The sequence below is a fragment of the Folsomia candida genome, unplaced genomic scaffold (assembly GCF_002217175.1).
Source record: "Folsomia candida strain VU population unplaced genomic scaffold, ASM221717v1 Fcan01_Sc001, whole genome shotgun sequence".
Lineage (NCBI taxonomy): Eukaryota > Metazoa > Arthropoda > Collembola > Entomobryomorpha > Isotomidae > Folsomia > Folsomia candida.
The window spans coordinates 16,066,918-16,084,169 of record NW_019091193.1 but is presented as its reverse complement, the minus strand read 5'-3'; the positions used below and the strand labels follow the sequence as shown (position 1 = coordinate 16,084,169).

At 35.4% G+C, this 17,252-nt stretch overlaps 2 protein-coding genes across 4 annotated transcripts; one reads left to right on the top strand and one right to left on the bottom strand.

Annotated features, from left to right (window-relative positions):
• Window positions 1-807: 807 nt before the first annotated feature.
• Window positions 808-15,642, bottom strand: LOC110863541 (broad-complex core protein isoforms 1/2/3/4/5). Of its 3 annotated transcripts, none has more exons than XM_035853096.1 (9): window positions 12,768-15,642; window positions 8,877-9,066; window positions 8,762-8,796; window positions 6,776-6,920; window positions 5,531-6,684; window positions 4,739-4,783; window positions 4,549-4,631; window positions 2,883-2,946; window positions 808-2,284 (listed from the first exon to the last, which is right to left on the bottom strand). In XM_035853096.1, the coding sequence occupies exons 2-9, from the start codon at window positions 9,060-9,062 to the stop codon at window positions 2,203-2,205; spliced, it is 1,794 nt and encodes a 597-aa protein (XP_035708989.1). In that variant the 5' UTR covers window positions 9,063-9,066; window positions 12,768-15,642; the 3' UTR covers window positions 808-2,202. The 3 variants fall into 3 exon arrangements, with proteins under 3 accessions (XP_035708989.1, XP_021968577.1, XP_035708983.1); XM_022112885.2 differs by lacking the exon at window positions 12,768-15,642 and adding an exon at window positions 10,547-10,712; XM_035853090.1 differs by lacking the exon at window positions 12,768-15,642 and adding an exon at window positions 10,132-10,479.
• On the top strand, window positions 6,886-8,778 carry LOC118436057. Its single transcript, XM_035853100.1, has 3 exons — window positions 6,886-7,269; window positions 7,338-7,697; window positions 7,767-8,778. Exons 1-3 carry the CDS (start codon window positions 7,125-7,127, stop codon window positions 8,693-8,695), a joined length of 1,434 nt encoding a protein of 477 aa, XP_035708993.1. The 5' UTR covers window positions 6,886-7,124; the 3' UTR covers window positions 8,696-8,778.
• Window positions 15,643-17,252: the final 1,610 nt, after the last annotated feature.

Sequence of the window (17,252 nt, the reverse complement as noted above, 5' to 3'; positions counted from 1 at the left end):
TGTTAGTGAGTAGTACTTTCTAAGTGATATACGATTGGTAGCACATATAGAGCAGCTCCTTTCCTGGCATGTGCCCAGCCAAAACGTCGGTGTCGTCAATGCCCTCACCGTGTTCTCATTTTCAAGCCTATCATCTAATGGCGATAGTTAAAATGCCGCTTGCCCAACAAATCCTGCCTTCCTTTCCCTGTGCACTAACTCACTACCTGTTATAAGTCCAAAAGTTGAGATGTAATGTCGTCAAAAGCCCTGAGATTAGAATTAATGTCTTTATGGGTGCATCCGTCTTTATTGTCTAAAGCCAAACAAGGAAGAAGTTGGTTGGCTAAGTTGGAATCATGAAATAAATCCCTGTTCCGGCAAATTTACTCAATCTCTTAGAAAGCACTCAACGACTGTATTTGACTAAACTTTACAAACTTTCCCAGTTCCCCATGATAGGTACACATATAAATACATGAAACGCTAGTAAAAGTGTGCTTAGGATATAATTTGTATTTAACTAGAAAAGTTAGACGAGCGTTCAATGAAGATTTTCCCAATTTGTGCCATGATTTGCTTATTTTTTAAGCAATCGCAAATACCAATTTTCCTTTCCTTACAACTTTTAAAACCATGAGCAAGGTATTGAACAAAGAATTGAGTTTGTCTTTGTTTTTAGTATGCGGTGCGTACATATTGGTTGACAAATGACATATTTTGACAACCGAGATACACAAATAGGTTAGCGAATGCATGTTCCACCAGCATATCATAGATTGTATACATGTACTAATGTGATGCAAATAAACGTATGTATTACCTATATTCGACGTTAATTTTATAATCATTTATTATTAATTGCATATAAAATCAAAATTGGGAATTTAAGTAATTACACAAGATCACTAGCGAACAGCATAACTTTAGAAACTGGAAACGAAACCGGTTGACTCTTCAAAATATTCACATTGGTGTTATTACTTCGTGTAAATTGAGCAATATATTGATATAAAAATAATAATCAAACCACACCCGTATACTTTAAAGCTTGAGTAACAATTAAATAGTATAAGGAAATAATCTAATTATTTTAACGACTATTTAGCGCTACAATGTAAACAAAAGTAAAATACTACCAACGCCCTCATCAATTAATTAGTATTACATGATTGAACTTTCTATTCACAACTACATTCTGCATTTGCTATTGTGTTGTAAATGTTCCGTGTATTACACCTTTTTTTCAATACCGAAGTGAGACCGAAAATTGTAAATTATTGTTGCAAACTTGTAAATTGTCATTATCATCAGCAGTACTTACACCCAAGCGGGGGTAATAAAGTCAACAGTTGAACTTTAGTGTTCATGTCACGAGAAACTACGCGTGCATGTAGTGCGTCTCCTAGAACTTCTACGTGTTTATTTATGTGTATATTCAATTCACTTAACTAATCCAGCCAAAGTCATTGTTGTCACTTTTAAATGATACATATTTCTTGAATTCAGAATTGAACCTGTATTTGATTATGTCAATAATGCAACTTTAATATATTATGTGCAACCTTTACATTAAAAACTAAGACTTAGCAAAATATCAAGACCTATATTGCTCTTATTTTGTATATAGAAATCATAACGATAAACGACTTATGAATTGTTAATGTATTTGGTAACTCTAATTCCGACTTATCCTTATTAGTGTCAAGAAAGTGCTGAATCTTCTCCTCCAGTTTTTGCATCACATGGTATCGGTGCATACATGTAAATTTATTTAAATATATATTTCTACTTTGCAAGCTCTATAAAGTATATTCTGAGCAAATTGAGTGTCATTGAAAAAATATTGTATGAAGAAAGAATCACAAGCTAACTATGGGCTGTCATCACCTTTTCCTACGTCAAGTGAAAGCTTTGTTTGCATCTATTTACGCCATCATTATTTATTTATGCATTGTCGATGCCCCAAACACTGTCAACTGTGTGACCATTGTTACGACCAATGGGACAGCAATCTTCGACTTAGAAACTTTATAAAACATAAGACTTACTATAAGCAATTATGACTTTACATAAATAATTTCATAAAACTAGATCATTTCTGTCAGCATATGGTGCTCTTTACAGAGATTTTCTTCATATTGTAGCCATGCTTCGTTCTACGAAACGATCCGATCCGTCTATTATGTGTCTTCAAACACAGTTTTTTGTAGGGGTCATAAATTAAGCTGTTGCAAACTGCTCAAAATCTGACTCTCGGATTATCCGGGCGACGGCCTTGTAATCCTGGTGCAATTTATGGGCACTGTAATGTAAATAAACCAATATGAGTCAAACTTCAATTTTAATCATGTACCTGAGCTGAATATAGCTCAGACACGCAAACTTAGGACGCTAGTTAAAGTGCACGACATTCCAATGGTACCGAATGTCTTGAAATATTTTATTGAATAAAATTTAACGTGATTAGAATTTTTTCTAAAATGCAATAATTTTAATATCTAAAACTGAACATCGTCCTAAGCTGTAGCATAATCCCTGAATGAAGCATAGGTGAAACGTGTTTGCAAGTTTACAAAAGAAATAAAATGCCCAAAACATTTGAGAGTGGATTTATCAAGAGATTTTGGCTGTAAAGCGAAATACTACAAGCATACATTGTTTGTGTGAATGAGTGAGAAAATAATGTTAAAGGTTTAATATTCGACCAAAATTTATGTGTATAAAGAGCATTTTACATAATAAATTCCACCCATTCAATAAACCCAGCTCATTACGAGGAATACAACCTTAATCTGGTTAGGTTTTGTTATTAGCAGTTTTACTCGATTGCAAAGCCAGTCTCGACGACTTTTTGTGAACTGCATCAAAGAAACAATAAAAATGATTATGGGTTGGCTTACCTATAGACGTGGGTCAATAGCGAATTCCTTGAGCTGTATACCCGTCCACAGAGGAGACACTTTCCTGTTATAAAAATAAAACACCAATTTCAGTATGTTAAAATTCCAAAATTGTTAAAAGCTACTTTTCGGAATTGATTCTTAGAAGCTTTATGAATAATCAGGGACAATTTCAGAAAAAGTTAGCATATACTTGTGTTTTTCTTAGGTGAAGGAAAAGTAAGCATAAGGTGATCGTGTTAAAAGATCACCATGGTTACGGCGAAGCCTAAGTATGCATTCAGCTGCAACTTTGAAAAGGTCGCACTGAGATTTCGCCCAAACCGTTCGTTGCATCGAAAACATGTTGAAACAAAAAAACCAGAGAATTATGTTTTACAGATACGTTTTTTTATTTTTTCAAAAATTCTAATTCCTTCTTGTAGAAAGTCCGATGCCTTAAATTTCAAATCCATTTCTTGGCATCAAGATAGTGTTTCTGACCTGGGGCTTTCCATTTTTATTATTCTCTAGGATAATTCGCAAATTTTAAGCCTTTGTTCGACTTAATCGGATGAAAACTCACGGAATTAGAGCTTTTTGAAATATTTGCATTAAGCAACCTATTTACATGTTAGGTTACTGGTTGCTAACGTGCGCTAATAGTTTATATAGCATCGCTATTCAATACCCAACATAACCAATGTTGCTAGACAATCGAATTACGTTATTATCAGATCGCTAAGTGTCAAGGCATGTTGCAACAGAACAATTCAGAAACTGGGGGATTAAATTGGTATACCACGCATCCACCCACAGGAGAATTAACAACGTTTAAGATTTTAAAATTGCATATGATTTTATGCATATAAGTTCACAAATCACTAAAAATAATTAAATAAATAAATTTTAAAAAACAAACTTAGGTGAAGGACGCGCTTAAAATATTAAAACAAGAAGCATTAAAAAATGTCATAAATCGTTTAATATTTATTAACTTTTACTTCACCGGGGGCCCAACTAACAGGAAAAAAGTTATACTTTCAAGCATTTGGAACAATTATACGAAATACATGGTGGTTTAAATGCCAGGTTACAATGAAAAATTTTTCAATGGGAAAAATTCGTAAATTTCCAGTAGTTACGGATTTGGGATTGAGATTTTTATTAACTTTTATCAAAATTATGGAACACTGATGACAAAATTCTTAAAATCTTGAATTTCAGAGGCAAAATTTCGGAACTAATGGATATTTTAGAATTTTTCCCATTGAAAAATTTTCCATTGTAACCTGACATTTAAACCACCCGTAATATGTATTTGTATATCAAACTTGCAAGATTTGAATGGTTATCTTTCAATAAATCGCGACACCTCTTATAGAGGAAATTCATGTTCTGGCGTATTTTAATAACTCCCCATGTAATGCTGCACTTAATATTTATCGGTGGTTTAGTTACATTTATTGATATTCATTGCTTTGAAAATTTAATAGTTGCATGGGCCCACGGTGAAGTAAAAGTTAATATATATTAAACGATTTATGACATTTTTTGATGCTTCTTGTTTTAATATTTTAAGCGCGTCCTTCACCTAAGTTTGTTTTTTAAAATTTATTTATTATTCGATGAGTTCCTTTCCTTTTAAAGAAAAGCATGAAAAATGAGCGTAATTCATGAAACGAACCTTGTATGCGTGCACAATGTACATCTTCCATGTGTCGTTTTAATGCCGATAAACTGCTTAAAACTTTGCTGCAACTCGTACAACTGAAAATTGAGTTAATTCATTAATCAAATATCATATTTACTAGCAGTCGAATAATACAGAGCTCAAACTATAAACGTATAATTAGCAAAATATTTAAGGTACTTACGCAACATAGCGTTTTTGCTTCCTCAAACCGGCTGATAGGAGATTTCTAAATTGAGCACATTAAAAACTTCAATTAAATCTGCATTGTTCAATGCCCTGCACTTTGCATGACATTTTTTGTTGAATTAGACCAGAAAAACCGCTAATCCTACATAAGTGTCTAGTCAACGGTTATGCATTTATGGACGGGTCATCTCGTTATTCTACTTTGAAACAAAATATAAAAAACAATCCTAGACTATGTAGGTATAAGTTGTCTGGCTCAATACGTTGTAAAATTATCCTATCCTATTCTAAAACTCGTTTCTAATGAACGTAAAATAGCTACATATATATTGCAGGTTAAAAAAACTAAATGGATTTTACGTTTCAAAGGTACGTGCAAGTGCATCTCAATGTCATTCATCTCGGCAATATTATTCACCTCTTACAAGCTCCAAGAACTTAATAAACAATGCGGTTTTATCGGTTTTCTGTTATTCGTGCATTTCAAGTCCCAGGTTTTCCTATCTTACTTTATTGTACTTAAATATGTATGGATTTTGCCTTTATGTATTTTATGAAGAGTGTTCCACGGTTTGTAAATGAATCATTTGAATCAATGTCCGTCGACACTTGCATAAAAAACGGCTTTACTTGACTGGACAATGCCGTATAGATCTTTCGTATTCTTTTTGTCACCACCTCTATTACGCAAGTTTCGAAAATGCAAAGAATAAATTCTAAGTCTGACTGAGAATACTGCTGATGGGACCAATACTTACAAATTAAACAAAGGAAGAGAAAAGCTTACGGATCATTATGCGACAAATTATCGAAAAAACCCGAATTTCCTGGACTGCTCGATGGTTTGCTGCTGGTGGAACCACCTTGTAAGGGTTCTCGCATCATCCTCATTAGAATCCCCTCATTAATCGCAGACACACCTCCCGATTGAGGTGACCCTTGACCTGGTAACTGATGAGCTTTTGGAATCATTGGTCGAGCCAATTTGCTCAAATGTTTGAGCGTCAACTGCTGCTGGAGTGAAAGTGGTGAAGATGGAACGGACAAGCCACCCCCACTCAAATTACCACCTACGGTTGGAGTCACAGATAATGCAGAGTTTCCCATCAACGACAGATTGAAACTGTTACTGAAACTGGTTGGTTTATGAGAAAATGAGTGACGCCTATCACTAATGGTGAAGGACTCATCTGACTCTCGTAAGGACACTTCCGGTTGAATTGACATGGAGAAAGAGTCATCATCATCGTCATACTCATCATCCATGTCTCCATCGTGGATGGACATTCTTCCCTCTCGCTCATCCCCCAAGGGTCGACTGTCTTGGTCCATGTCCAAACTCTCAGTGTCATGATTATGATTATGATAGCGACCAATATGCAGATTAAGAGCAGTGTTGCCTTTGGCATCTGGATTGTTGCTTGCATTGCTGTCGTCCTGAACATCGTCCTCAACGTCAACACCACCGTTTCGGTTCATAGGCGGGGAAAGCTGTGAGTTGTCATCCCCGTTGGAAGTGGTGTGGTTCAAATGGTGACTAAGTCTTGAGGTGTCATTGTGTGGGGATGGCATATTGTTGTTATTGTTGGACGCCTGTGAAGATATTGAGCTATTTGCAGATCGCCCACTGCCCCCACCAATGAGGGCAGGACGAGAAGTGCCTTTGGTGGACTCATCATCGGATGAATTAATAACAACACCTGCAGTGTTGGAAATTGAGTTGAACGATTGACCATTTTCCTTTGGTGGTGTTGAGCGTTGAGAGTTGTTGATTTGGGAAGAAATTGCACTAAGTATTTTAGAAGGAATGGAACTATTATTGGCTTCTTCGTCAAGCCTGGCTTCCGATGCGAGTCTCTTATTGGGGTTGGACGGTGAAGCTATTGGTGAACTGGTGGATAAGTTTTGAGCATAAGCAAGGGGGATATTGGTTTCGAGATCCTATAAATACAAAATATATGTAACAAGCCTTATAAATATGTAGGATTGGGCAAAAAGGGTGAGGCAACATATGAATTAAGTATTTGGGTACCTCGTTAAGCTCAAAATCCATCCCCTTAATTCTAAGTAGTTTAGCTACTGCTAAGAATGATTTCAGAGATCGCTTATTGATTTTAATCTCTCCATCATAGATGAATTTTAAAAGATTTCCCAAGTCCGACGCACCGATGTGTGGCCTAGAATTTACAAAGCAAAGAGGGAAAATAGTAAGTTCATTGACCTCCCTCATTTTTGTTTTCCCTTTCGCTCTCCAGCAAATTACGTTCATAAAAAACTTATAGAATTCTGAGCTGCATACTTTTTTTTATGTGAACAGTAATTTTATAAGTAAATAATTACAAGTAATTTTTATAAATAACAATTAATTGCCGAGTTAAAGGATGGAGTTAAATTACGAAATTTTAAATTTACAAACGCTTCCTGTTGTCCCAATTCATCGCCGAGAGATTGTCGTTCGAGGTCCCGCACCACCGTTCTGTCGAGTACTGACGGTGCCGGAAAGACGTGGGGCAAACGTTGATGGAGGTAAGTATTTTGTAAGTAGTATAATTATTATCGTGGGAATTTAATTATCACGTGTTACAATTACATAGGAGTGGAAGCAATAAAAAATACTTTTTATGGGATTGCCAGACCAGCTGAACAAATTGTAGAAAATGCTCCAATTTACAGTAACCCCGAAATCTTGTCCCAAGAACCTCCATCATATAATAGGGACCCTCCTCTTTGTCAAGCTGAACGTGACGTTGCTGTTGACATGATTCAAAGAGCTGGACCTGATGGAATTGATGTATTGGGGAGAGATTTACAATTGGTTTGGATGCCAAAGTGTCCTAGAGGTTGGGGTCAATCAGTTAAACGGGTGTCAGACCAACTTAGTGTAAAACGAGCGGTAGGAGTTAGAAAAAATGGATCCTTCAATTACAAATATGATCCAATTTGCACATATTTAGGTAATTGTATACATCACCCATATAATTATAATGCTCAAATTGTCTCATGATTCTCATTAATATTGATAGATTGCTTCAACTATATTGGAACACGGGTGGCTGAAGAGAATCCAAAATGTGTTTTGCATAAAGGACCTTATACTGGCTTCGTGGTATTCGAATATGAAATACTGTCTCATCCACCACTTTCTGTTCTTCAAACTATTGAACACCGATTTGTTTCATTCACGTATTTAAACGACTCTACGAGAGAAGAGCACATGAGAATTGGAATGCAGAATTTCACTCAATCACTTGGGCAAGAAGTAAGAAGACAATTCTTCAATGCTCGAGAGGATGCTGAGAAAACTTATGCTCTCTGGAAAACTTCTGCAATGTTTATGCAACTTCACTCTCCGTCATCATTCAGGTATAAGGGTGTGTCCATTTCATTGGCAATTGGATTAGAAGATCAGCTTAAGCAAGAATTAAGAACAAGATATGGACTTCAGCTCGAAGTCACAGCCATCCTTCAGGATGAAGGAGAAAGTCGCAAGATTTCATTTCCATTTGGTATAGAAGCACGAGAAACGGATAAATTGGCAGATTTGGTCAGCTCCACCCACGGTGCTCTCTACGTTATCTGTGATGATAAGATCATGTATGGTGGTCAATGTATTGATAAAGGAGGCTGTCTCCATCGTGCTACTGACTTGAACGACACAATCAACAACTATAAGCGATTGACTGGTGGAAATCCACAGCTCATCCCCATTGCCAGCGTACAAAAAGGAGTGAAGTCCCGAAACTTGTTTAAGATGGAGTCTCATCTCCATGTCGCATTATACCTGGCTTATCTATTTAGGTTGAGAAACCCATTTCACCAAAACTACCAACTCTATCACCCATATTCTATCAACAAAGAGACTAACTCTAATTTCGATAATCTTTCGTGGAATATGATTCAGCAGTTTGTGTTTCGGAAATTTGGCGTTAAAATTGAGCTTTGTCATGCATAGATATAAATGTTTATCAATTGTTGCTTATAAAATGCTTAAATAATAATAATAAATAATAATACTTACATAAATATAACCGCATGCTGTAATGCAGGCACGCTCTGAAACCCCAAAATGTACATAAATCACAATTCCTCCTTATAATTTGGTGTGTGCAGAACAAATGTGTTTGATTTCTTACCTCCAACATATTTTTCAGATATGAACTGCTGGCAGAAAGGAGTAGTTTGTGGGCCTTGAATATTTTATTGTCTGCAACAATCGTCGTGTCCACAAATGCTTCTTCCCGATATAGACTCGCCATGGACCCCAACAACGCCGAACGTTGTGCGTCCCACCGCAAATTAAATAAAGCGTCTTCCGTCATTTTCCTGCAATTCATAAAAATTAAGTTGCTGGTTAGGCAGCTTTGGTAGATTTGACGTACTTTTGTACGCATTGGATTCACGTGTCATTTGAAATCATATATTGTTTCATTGTGAATTAAGTGTTTGCCTCATGATATCACAATAAATAGATAGGCAATTAATGACTCAAGTTTTGCCACTACATGAGCAACTAAAATAATCAGCAGTTGCTGAAAATTCGACTGATACAGGTACGCATATTATTTAGTACTAATGCAATAAGTTTTTTTAATACAAAGAAAGTCACCAGCCCATATCAACGGGAACATGTATAACGTTTTTCTTGATGCCAAACTATTCTAGTTATGGTCTAGGTGCTCTCCCAACCTTTAGTTTAATGGCAAATTGCTACAAAGTTTCATCTTAATGGAAAAAATTGTAGAGTTATGATTGAAAATCCGCATTTACCAAAATTTCATAATACTTCAAACGCACCATAAAACTTCATGGCTGAGTAATTTTAGAACAAAGCAATTAAACAGACTGTGTTCTAATAAAAACTTAATTTGTACAGACGTCGCAGTTTCAATAAATCCAAAAACTATTTTCAAATATCCTTTACATCACAGCCTCACAGACAGTCATTTACGTAAGTAAAGCACCCATGTGCATATAGAGCTATGTACATACGTCACAGGTGCATTGAAGATGTAGATTAGAAATTTAACAGGAAATGACTACTTGGTTTGCAGTGTGCAAGCGGTGTTCAATTGTTGTACTGATAATTGATACTTCACATGAGTGAACATAAATCTGACTTTATTAACGTGCTAAATGCTTAATGAGCAAATGGCTCGCTCTCCGTTTCAAAATTGCATTCTCAAGTAATTCATGGACTAAAGTATCAAAGGAAATTGTAATATTGTATGTAATTTGAGAAGGAAGTGATAATTGATACGTAATCTTGCATGTAAATCAGTGCTAGCAACATGACATAGATCCACTTATTTACTTGTCAGTCACTGGGTTAAAATCAAAGATTGTTTAATAATAACTATAATAATAATAATTTGTTGTATTTATGCATACATAGTTGCAGTTATTTTTGTATTATTTGCCCTGGTGTCAAAATAAAGTCGTCCTCAGAGACATAAATTCGCATGCAGCCAATCACAAGTTTTTACACGAGACGAGAAACTTCGTTGCCGACTGTTGTATGTAGTAGGTGGCTTGAGATTATTGAGATTATCACTCCCAAAGACAAGTTCTGAATTATTTTATGCTTGGTAAGTATGTGCATGGGCATCTAGATGACCATGCTGTTTAGCTTGGAATTAAGTGCACAAATTAAATATTACTACGATACTTATTTGTGGAATGAATTATTGGATATTCGTGCTGCTACTCGGTGTCTTAAAAAACTGAATTGAGCTACAGAATATTTTCTATTGGTACAATTTGAATAAATATGTGTAGACACATTGCTGCGTGTAGCTATAACTACCTTGAACCCGATGAGGACCTCATGATTATTCGATTGCAAACTGAATTCAAGTGGTGGATTTTTAATTGCTGATTCACTAGAATATGACCCGTCGTCCTCCTCGATACTACAATTATTACCTACTCGACTGCTGGAAAGTGTAGCTTTTGCTATAATGAATTTCGCAACCACGATATTAGAATCTACATCGCATAACGTCCTCCATGTGCTTATCTCAACCACGCAGTTAGCAGTAAGCAAAATATGTCAAGTAAAAAGCACTTGCCTAATAACTTATCGGAATAAAATATATAGAGCTGCCTTGTTATTGCTTTAAACAATGTGCGGTTCCAAACTCTCAATTCCCAAAAAACTGGCATAAAATGATTCTGTTCACACACCATGTCTGCTGCTATTGTACTTTACACCTTCATCGAGTCAACAAATAAGAAGATAAGCGAATAAATGGTTGTGATTAGGAAAAATCTAGTCCACGTTCCACTAAATGTAACATCAAACGAAGGAGATGACAATGATATGAGTAACACAACGTCAAGTCTCCGAGTGGTGCAAAACATTTAGTCAATTCCATGACCATAATTACTCAATTTTTGAAACTTCACAGAGTAAATCGGCAACACATGCATACTTATTTGGACTGGAGCCTCATTTCCACGCAGACAAGGCGCATGATGTGACCCGGTACTGATGAGCAGAAGAAGAGGTGGAGATGACACGGCGATGACGCGACATAGTTTCTCATATCAAATAGCAAACAGTTTACCTAAACAGGCTACAGATTAGTAGACATTTCCAGTACACAACAACTTTTCAAGTCTCTCTGTTTACTTATGACAAGTGCAGCATTATAGTTTTGAGGTGTAATAATAATAAAACGAGATTTAGTTGGTTCATCTGCGGCTGTAAATTTCGGTGTCAGAATAATCTCTCTTAGGTTTTAGGTGCCACGAGAGAGTAGAGCTGGGGTGCGATAAAAAGTAATAGGGAATACATACGACTCATCTCCACGACATACTTCCAAATTTCAATTGATCATCAAGTCGCGAGGTTGTTTTGAGTTAACTTTGAAACATATGTACGTAGGTTCTCATCTTCATACGGAAAATTAGATGATGGTATCAAAGCAAACATTCAGTCAGCATTTAGATATTACAATTACACAAGAATAAGCTCTTATCTATTTATTCTCTATTGTTAAATGTGGAATGTTTTGAGGTGGATGAAATTTAATATTTGATCAAGTCTATTGTCCAAACGAAACCAATATAACGAACTATTTAACGGCAGGTACATAGATGTTGGTGTATCCAGTATTATTAGCACTACAAGCTCACGAGCAACGACGGCACAACGGAGAGCCACGATCCACTTCAAAATGGACATCATTCTAAATTGAAGCAACTATCTACTAGTCGAATTGGATATGAGCTGCTGCAAACAATGTGCTGAAATGATCTTTGATCGCATGTGTCTCTTGTTCAATTGTTTTTTTTGCCACACAAAAAACGTCCATGACAGAAAGATAAGTCATAATTTGGATACATCATCATGAGAAACTGAATGATACTACCGGCTTGATGAAATTGTATTAAACCCATCCAGTTGTGCAATCCTATGTGACATGTGGTGGCTCTGGCTGCTACAACGGCAACACACGGACCGAGAGTTTAGGGTTATCTAAATTATTGCGTTATTTTTTCTTGGAAAACTTTGGTCTGATGATGCGATGTTTATGCGTTCGGCCTCTGCGTCCCGTCCATTTCCTTCCACACCATTGCATCACCACTCTCTCCACGCTGTGTCAATATGCAGTGGTGAATTGAAGCCTATAATATATCGCTTTTAAATCATTCATCCCACGTTAAGGTGTAAGTAAGCAGACGCAAATGTTAATCACAAGTAATTATGAAATTATGCATTTCGCATTTATCCCGGAATGCTCATGGGTCGCCTGAGTTGAGGTGTACAAAACAAAAACAGGCTACTTAATCTTCACATCCTGGCTGGACAATATATACACATGCATACGTAAGCATATTACCTCCTGTTGGAAACTGAAATTCTACAAATTGCAGTCAACAGTTATATGTCATGTTATGACGCACGATGATAGGAATAAGTCAAACCAACAATGTGATGCTGATTAACCCATTGGAAACGAAACCCGATTACTCATTCAGTCATAATTTTCTATAAATTTTTAAAATATTTTGTCAATTACCTGATTATTGGAAATGTTGTTTGCTTTCCGAAAGATTGAAATGTGTTGGCTGTTCTTTTGCATACAAACACTAAATCCGGTAAGATTTATAACTTTCGTCAGTGCATAAGCTTATTTTGTAAATATATTGTTACAAGTCTTTGATTTTGTAAATATATTGCTGCAAGTCTTTATTTTGTAAATAATTGATTGACTTGGAAGGTATGTACTAGTCCACGCTGCCAAAATTATAACAAATAATAATTATTATTATGTAATTATCTAATTGTTTGTGTTATTATTGTATTACGTAACACTTGTCTTTATAAAAATCTAATGGTTTCACTGAGTCTTTTGTATTTATTACACTATGTTTTTAGATTGTACCAATATTTTAAACTTTTACTTCCAAGCCCAATAAGTTAAGACAGACGCATGCACTAAGTATGCATGTCTTCCTACATACGTATAACCAACAATGGAACTACGACATAATAAATCGTAAATGCTAAACACCGACGAGCATATTCCTGTCTTCCAAAGTAATTGCAGCAGCGAAGCACAAAAGATACAAAGTTATTACTGCATGTAAACAGACAATTGAATCCAGACCATGTCAGATAAGGTGACGTAGTAGTATTATTATTATAGTAACAATATGCGCGTTAAGGTTAAAACTTTCTAGGATTTCGGTTTTAATACAAAGAAAATAGCAATATCCGTGAATATATATCTGCATTTACTCCATAGCACTAAACACAATGACAGTTAATTGTTCTGAAGGTTCAGTCATCAATCAATTATTCTTAAGGTTTGGGAATGTTAATTTCATAAAACAATTTTCAATGACATAAAATTGTAGTCGAGTCGCGAAAAATGAGCAAATCACTTGTTACATAAAATTATGTATTTCATTAAGCGTATGTACATACATAAATATGTAAGTTTATGTCGTAATTTTCTTCACTTGTCACTTGTTAAAGAGATTCGGGAAGTACATGTGCACAAATGCTTCGATTCAGGGAAACTGAGACTGTGAGGCAATGTGAGAAAATGAAAATAACTCGTACGGGTTGAAGAGAGATGAATCACATTACAACAAAATCCTAGATATTGAGGAGCTCTGACGAAGGATTATTAGCTGGACACTGATCAGGCTGAAATGGGCCATAAGAACTTGACTTAGACAGATCTTAGATTTTCACCCCTCTTGAAAGTCGTCGCTTGGTCAACACGCTTATTATTATTATTATTAGACATGGGAGTAAACTATAAAAATTTATTAATGTGATCAGTTTATTCTGCTCCAATCTTGTTTCAACGCTTCGCATGTCATCACATGTTTACTAAAACCACATTGATTTTATCTTCGTCTTGTTACTTCCTATAAGTTGCGATTGATAATAACACACAGTTCAGCCCAGACTCTCCCAGAGCAATTTGTTTACGACTCATACACACATCATATTCACTAATGCATAGATAAATACTTCCATGTTATTAGTTCTGTAATGGAGTACCTTCAATAAAAATTGGGTAGTTAAAACAGCACTACTTTTGTTGACTTGTGTTGTGTATGACTTGCACTGATGCAAAAAAATTAAAATTATGGAAATTTACTGGATATGAAAAAAGTTTGATGGCTTGTAAAATATGTAAAGTGTCGACAATCAATATGATGATGAGATTACTTCCTTTCTTCACGTTCAGATTGGGAGGATTAAGCTGTACTCAATTTTGCTTTCAGACAATATCACAACCAATCGAGCGTATTTAATTCGGCTAATGTTGTTGAAATTTAAATTAAATGATGGTTAAAATGGTATTTTTAAGAATCTCGATTGCATTAGTATATTTATTTGCTTTTAGTAAATTCATACGTTACACACACAGATATGTAATTTGGCTGTGCTACACACTTTTCACTTTGTTAACTGATTTTGCGATTTCCGATTTTGTTTTCCATTTGTTTCTCATCAGCACCAACACAACTGAAAACACAGTCAGTACAACTCGTCTGTTATTTCATGCTAATCTGCAGATACAATTGTTATTATTGCAGCTTATTTCACGAAAATATCAACTTTTTCATTAACTCTTCAGGATCTTAACGGTGCAAGATAAATGCAGACGAAGGATGATCGACACTAACACGCTACACTAATTTTAAAATTTCCCCAAATTGGATCGATGCAGGTGGCAAAGTGTTATATCTTATGAAGAAATCTGGTCAAATTTGCATTCGACAAGCAAAACACGGCGAGATGAGGAACGAAACCCCAGATTAGTGATAAAAGACTTTGACACGCTAATTGTTCTTACGAAACGTTGGTAATAATCACAGTACACAGCAATGTAAGACGCAAGAAGCGAACTAAGTGTCAGTGTCAATAAGAATAGAAATCACTTTTGAGGATTACTCCTTATTCTTCATCTTGGTCTACAACAGTACGTACGTTTTTGACGCAATCCGTATTCCGTAGTAGTGTTTATGTAGTAAAGCACTATAAAATGGGACAAAAAGGATGGTTCGTGATGACTGATAAGATTTGAGCGTTTGGAAGTTTGTCACCCTTGAAATTGATTCCACGCATGGAAAATCAAGCCGCAATTACTAATTAAATATGTGTACAATTAACTTCTTAATTTACTGTTGAGTTAATTTGTCAAGAACCGTAAATACAAAAATGTGACCTCATAGAAATATGTCAGTGTGTAACTACTTTGTTCAGCACGATATGAGCCAATGAGCTAGCCTGCAAATACTAAAAGTGCGCTGTAAGTCTTATGCAAACAGAAATTTTGCTTTGTAGAATAACCACTTTAAGCTGAGGATTCAAATAAAAAACTCGAGACAAAAATCTTAGAAGTTAGTCGTAGAAGTTACAAATAGAAAATGAAAATTGCGCATTCGTCCTGTATGTAATTCTGTTCCTGTTTCGTGCATCCACGAAATGAAACGTACTTACACACGATGTATCAAAAATCAGCTCACTTGAGGGCAACTATAAGGCTAAGCAACATTATTTTAATATAACTCCAATCCACTTTGCAGCAGCAGAAGAAGAAGTTTGTTGAGTTTTAAGTAAGTTATCTCGTCTCGTATGTATCTCTCCATCATTGAACTCGCTCCTTGTCTGTGCATTGTATGTGCTATCTCAACTTCAATCCATTCAGTCGGGTGTGAGCTTAATATTGCGTTATTATGCCTGCGTACAACAAATGCAGCTAAAAAATGAGATTGTTTGGTAGAAGCCGTTTTACGAGATCATCATCAATGAGACTAGCAGAGAAGTGCATACCTAAGTAGCCCTGATTTGAGGTCTCTTTCAAATGTGTCATTTTTAGTTCGAATTTAAAACACTCAATTATTTGTCTTCCTAAGGTTTGTGTTATTCTGTCATGAACACGGAGTGTAAGCAGCTCTATGTCCTTCAATACTAAATTGATGCCTGTTACTTTCCGGTATGGCTGACAAGAAGTGGATCTGATTTTATTATCAACTTGATTCTATTCAGTTTCAAAAACAATTTTGCATGTGCGTACGTGTGCAAGAATTTTTTAGTTTTGTTATTCTATCAATAAATAAGTTACTGAGCAGTGAGCAGTAACTTCAAGTATTTTAAACTGAATTGAATTGGTACACTTTTGCTAATAATGTATGCCATAATTTAGATTTGTAACACCGCAGTACTAAATATACACCATTCATTTTTGCTAGTCCGTCGTTAGTAAAATAAGTATTTTCAACCATGAACAGGATGATTTAGAATAAATATTTGCTCATGCTTTCATTTTTCGAATAGCAGTGTTTTTGGCACAGTAGCATAATTATGAACATTCGATCTAATCTGCGCATAGTTTTTTGGTTTTACCCCATTTTTAGTTCTTTTGCTACCACAAAATTAATATTCCATTCTGATAGTTGTCTGCATACAATAAAAATCAGAATAAAAAAACAAAACAACCTTCAAATTATTTCTTACATGAACAGCGTACATATAAAGTAAATGTGTACATTCATGTTCCTATGTACTCTGATGTATCAGTTTACCTTCGCTTTTGAAGCCGTGTACTTAAAAGTGCTGTATGAATTAAATACGTTATTGTGTAATTGACAATTGATTTAGTATTACATGGATAGCAGTTTTAGTAGCATGACACCAATTAACTAACTCTACTGATATCCGATAATATACTAAATTGACCGTTAGTTCCATAAGTAAATGCTTATCATATAAAGTAACTGAGGAAATTCATCAGCAGCAGAAACAAAATTACTAACACAAGTGGATGAGAGCTTTTAGATCATCTGGGGAGCAATTACAGCACATTATGAATGTTATCTCCTACACCATATAGCCAGCAGTTATTACATATGTATGCAGAGAGAGTCAGCGTTATCATACGTAATGCTTACTACCAAGTATTATTATTCTATGTACATGCATACAAGTTAAGTTGGCTGATTAAGTGATGTTGAATTTTAATTTTCTACGCACTCGT

Excerpts from the sequence above, each read along its gene's own strand:
- LOC118436057 (XM_035853100.1), top strand. The coding sequence starts at position 7,125 with ATGGAGTTAAATTACGAAATTTTAAATTTACAAACGCTTCCTGTTGTC. Across the intron at positions 7,270-7,337 it reads TGGGGCAAACGTTGATGGAG|GAGTGGAAGCAATAAAAAAT; the intron begins GTAAGTATTTTG and ends ACAATTACATAG. Across the intron at positions 7,698-7,766 it reads TCCAATTTGCACATATTTAG|ATTGCTTCAACTATATTGGA; the intron begins GTAATTGTATAC and ends TAATATTGATAG.
- LOC110863541 (XM_022112885.2), bottom strand. The coding sequence starts at position 10,569 with ATGAGGTCCTCATCGGGTTCAAG. Across the intron at positions 8,797-8,876 it reads ATCTGAAAAATATGTTGGAG|AGCGTGCCTGCATTACAGCA; the intron begins GTAAGAAATCAA and ends TTGGGGTTTCAG. Across the intron at positions 4,784-5,530 it reads AATTTGTCGCATAATGATCC|AAATCTCCTATCAGCCGGTT; the intron begins GTAAGCTTTTCT and ends TGCTCAATTTAG.